At 30.2% G+C, this 4,498-nt stretch overlaps 1 protein-coding gene across 1 annotated transcript; it reads left to right on the top strand.

Moving 5' to 3' along the window:
- The first annotated feature begins 484 nt into the window (after positions 1 to 484).
- Positions 485 to 4,295, top strand: LOC126775050 (uncharacterized). Its single transcript, XM_050496779.1, has 7 exons — positions 485 to 596; positions 1,258 to 1,414; positions 1,998 to 2,143; positions 3,095 to 3,155; positions 3,232 to 3,352; positions 3,899 to 3,994; positions 4,074 to 4,295. Exons 1-7 carry the CDS (start codon positions 485 to 487, stop codon positions 4,185 to 4,187), a joined length of 807 nt encoding a protein of 268 aa, XP_050352736.1. The 3' UTR covers positions 4,188 to 4,295.
- The last annotated feature ends 203 nt before the right edge of the window (positions 4,296 to 4,498 follow it).

The raw sequence follows: 4,498 nt of genomic DNA, 5'->3' as shown, positions 1-4,498 counted from the left end.
ATAGAAGATTATTTTGATCGCAGCTATCATTAACGAATATTAGTGTCACTGTGCTATCACGCACTGTGATTGCTTTGAAATTAATATTCAAATAAAATTGGTAAGTCTTTAAATTTATTTTACCTAAATATTTTATGTTATTTATTAACTTAAATTTGAATTATAGAAGTGATATTATTTTTATGAAATTTCGCACGGCAAAAAAAATCTCGAATGACAGTAAGAATAACTGAAATATAAATACAGCCATAAATTTCTATTTCGCGAAGGTATCTTATATATTCTGTAATAACTGCTTTAGTAAAATTTTCACTATTTATTTAGTAGCCAATGTAATTTTTTGTGAATCCTTTTAGGCATTAATTATATTTCACTATTTGTGTTATCATATTTCATTAGTGTGTGTTTCCAACTTACTTTCAATGTTATAATATTAGTAGCGATTTTATCGGTACAAGTTGATGATCTGATTACAGGTGCAAAGATGCGTACGGAACTTATATTTCTCGTACTTCTGGGCTTCGCTTCGTCATTACCATTAGCATCAGACAACAATGCCAGTGTATCATTAATCAAAGAAAGCTTAGAAACCGCGGGTAAGTGTAAAATATTTGGAATGTGAAAGATGATAACATAACTGTGTTTTCCATCTTCATTATCTTTAATACCAATAACATCAACATCTTCATTAACACCATCAGTATCTTCATGATCATTATCATTCGATTGTCCATATCCCATTTATTTGTGGCTAGCGTAATGTTTTTAACATCGTAAGATAAAGTTGTGACAGCCGCCCATCATTCACCATCCACCGCCAAGTTTGATCAATATTTGCTTATTCACTTTTGAGAATTGAAATTAAAAATAAGTACTTGTTGCTTCAAGTAATTAACACGTGGTTTACTGGACTATGTATATTATTATGTTATAACAGATAAATTGTATTTATTCTAAAATATATAATAATAAGAAGCTATATTTAGCAACATATTGGCTTTCGCGTGAAGTAATTAATAGTAGTATAATAATATTTGTAGGGGATATTCTTATCGGTAAAAGGGCTCTGATAATACGAGTATAAATAACTTTATCTTTTTAAATTAATTAGGCGAATGAATTACTAAGCAGTGGCGTTTATGAAATTAAATATATTTTTATATGATCCACCCAGTGGTACGAGTGTATATCAAAAGTGCATACATACTTATTATGTAGAATTATTGCATGCTTAAATGAGTATCTCATATTTTACAGAGGTAGGTTCCAGAATTGGTCTTGTTGAAAGAATAGTCCTAGGATTGCTGGAAGTTTTGAGAAATCTGATGATAAATGGCTCCGAAAATTTCCCTGTTCTTGATCCTATAAACGTGGAAAATATTCATTTAGACGAGAAGACTTTAAATATACCGAAGTAAGTGGAGTTTTTACACCAGAAGAAATTTTCCATTTCAAGCCAAAAAAGTTTAGATGGTTAATCTATCAAAATATTTCACTTTAAAGTTCTTGTGAAATTAAACGTTATTGTTTTAACATACCTAACGCATGAAGTTTTCCTTATTAACTATAATCGCCATTTCTAATGATATATTTTCAAAAAAAGGAGCCCTATGACCCCATCTCCTCTTTTATTCTAACGCGAACCATCAATACTTGCTGTTTGGATAATATTGCTGTGTAACGGGTACACCGTTGAAAGGATGAGGAAGCTGGTGTAGTTACAGACACAAGAAATATAACATCTTAGTTAATCTAGTTACAAGGGCCAAACCGTCATACACCCTATATTTAGCGACATATTGTCGATATAAGGAATGGCTAGTACTTCTTTTAACGCCAATGTCTATGAGATGTGGTGACAACTAAACATCAGTTGGCCCATTTGTCATCCGCCTATCTATTTTATGTATATAAAGAAACTTTTGAATATATTTTTTTAATTTAATCATTAAATGTAATGTTATATAAACACACAATATATTTTATTTTATTTACAGCTCACACATCACTATTGACGATTTGACAATAAGTGATCTTAGCACCTTTGAGATGGAAGAGATCAAATTTTCCATGGCGTCTTTGTTGCTTCAGAGATATAAATTGGACTTCAATTTATTCATACCTGTTGTTAACGTCAATACGAGTAAGATACAAATTTCTTTTTATCTAATTTATGTACAAAAACAATAACAATTTAATATACTTTTTTTCACGCAGTGGAAACATTTAGAAGGTACTCGGCTCCCATTGAGAACGGGGTTATTTAGGATTCTTAACCATTAAAACAAGTGCGAGTGCCGTCCTCGGCATGGATCGGAGAGGCTGCGGGATTGCGTTAATATAACGCATCCGCTCTCCCGTCTCTACCGTGCTGTGCTGTGCTCGATAAAAATAGAAAATATATTTTTTCCTTACTCGGAATCGAACTTGAGCCAACAGAACATAAGACCTATAGCTGGGAAACAATCCCAGGCACAGGTCTCCGTCAATGTGTAACAATTTAATGTACTAGGTTATGTTGTCACAAGCTTTGCTATTCTGCAAGAACTCACTTCGATACTCAAATCAAATTTAAATAGTAAAAAAAAAATTAAAAATAAATTTGCTGTTGTAAATCGCTTGGTAGTCTAGGTAATAATTTAGCGTGTAATATAATAAGTAATATCCGAAGTGTAAATGCCTTACTTATAAACGTTGTTCAGCGACTGGTTACTTAAACAATGATTTCGCTCTTTCTGTCATGATTGATTTGACATTAACTGATTTGACACTAATCAACAACAATGCTTAGGGTACGCTAACACTGTGACAATGCGGTGTCGTCCAGAAAAAAACTTGGCAAGAAATGGCTGCAAAAATATATAATAAATGCAGACTTTTTAAAATAGCAATTTTTTTTTTTAATTAAAATTAAAAAAGCGTTTTGTTGTTTACTTCTTTTATTAAATTGTCTTTCTGATTTTTAAATAATATGTTTATATATTTTCTATTTATTTTTATCTTTTTTTTCAGCTTATCGCCGTCCAGTGCTGGACGAAAACCATAGCCATAGAACATAATCCCTATATTTTCTATTAATACATATTATTTTCAGGTAGCTACGATTTGTCACTTACAGTATTTGGAGGTGATATTTACGGAAAAGGAGATATGAAGTTAGTATTTGTTTTATATTGTTTTTTTTTTTTATATTATAATACATAATCAATAAAATTGACGAAATTGTTTTAGACTTCAGATCATAAAACCAAGGGTTAAAGGTTACTTCGTGATTGGATTTAGGACAAGTGAGAATGGCATTTTCATAGTTTTGCACGAATGCAAGATCATAATTGGGTTGGATTCTTTTGAGGTATGCATAATAAATACGTTTGCGCAGGCACACTGCGTATTGTATATTATGTCTGTATGAAAATAATATTTTTATTTTTTAGTTCTGTTCTCATTGTTCCGAAATTACTGACATAGGTTCGCTTTGATTTGCAATTTGACTTTTAGTATTTACAATTTAGAGATGTTCTTGGCCAGTAGAGGAATGATGACCTAGTATATGATTTTAGTCTACTTTAGAAATATAGGAGGAACATTAGAAGCATTAGAAGGATTAGTCTAATCCAGCAATCCATATTTCTGAAGTTATACTGGAATAAGTTCCTTTCATTAAAAAGATATTTATACAGTTCAGCTTAATCACTTGTGCCTGGAAAACTGGCTTAATAAATCATAAAAGTGGAATATGGTAGTAGAATAATAAAATGTGACTAAAATGTACCCGATAGTTTTTTCATGTCTTCTTAGGTAGGCATGAAAAACTACCGCTGTTATCTTGTTTTACGAAACACTACTTGACATTTTGAAACGTTATATTATTTTATTAAACTCGTCAATAATGTTTTAGCCTGTAATTACCGGTATGTTCAACAATCAAGCAAGCAGCGATTTCGTTTCTAGGTTTTTGAAAAATTTAGTGAAAGAAATGCTGGAATTTTTCGAAGTAAGTGATTTAAAAAAAAAATAACTGTCATTTTAATGCTCTTAATGCTATTTTTAAATAAAATATATTTAATTTTCAGGAGGAGATATCATACATCCTAAGTGTGCTAGTTCTTATTGTTGGAAATCTAGTATTATATGATTTCGACCTTGCCAGCTTACTTCCTATAGCATCAACACAATTATTAAATTAAAAGCTATTTCTTTAAAAAAATACACGGGCTAAATTGAATTTCAATTTTTTTACAAATACTGTTATAAATATTATTTATTTTACGATTGATTTAAGCTATCTATTTACATGTGGTAATTCTTGATGAAGATCCACGCAATTTTTTATTTCAATGTCTTTTAATATCTACAAATATAATATTTATAACAAATAACAATAATATTAATATTGTATAAAAAATAAATTTAATTCAAGTTATTGTTTGTTTTTCTCATTTGTTAAGCATATTAATGCCACTGTGACTTTTCTCTTAAAGACAAATAATCTGGCCTC

Source organism: Nymphalis io, chromosome 2 (genome assembly GCF_905147045.1).
Source record: "Nymphalis io chromosome 2, ilAglIoxx1.1, whole genome shotgun sequence".
In the NCBI taxonomy this organism is placed as follows: domain Eukaryota; kingdom Metazoa; phylum Arthropoda; class Insecta; order Lepidoptera; family Nymphalidae; genus Nymphalis; species Nymphalis io.
The sequence above is the reverse complement of the archived record's forward strand: the minus strand, read 5'-3'. Positions and strand labels throughout refer to the sequence as shown.

Excerpts from the sequence above, each read along its gene's own strand:
- LOC126775050 (XM_050496779.1), top strand. The coding sequence starts at position 485 with ATGCGTACGGAACTTATATTTCTCGTACTTCTGGGCTTCGCTTCGTCA. Across the intron at positions 597-1,257 it reads AGAAAGCTTAGAAACCGCGG|AGGTAGGTTCCAGAATTGGT; the intron begins GTAAGTGTAAAA and ends CATATTTTACAG. Across the intron at positions 3,156-3,231 it reads TACGGAAAAGGAGATATGAA|ACTTCAGATCATAAAACCAA; the intron begins GTTAGTATTTGT and ends AAATTGTTTTAG.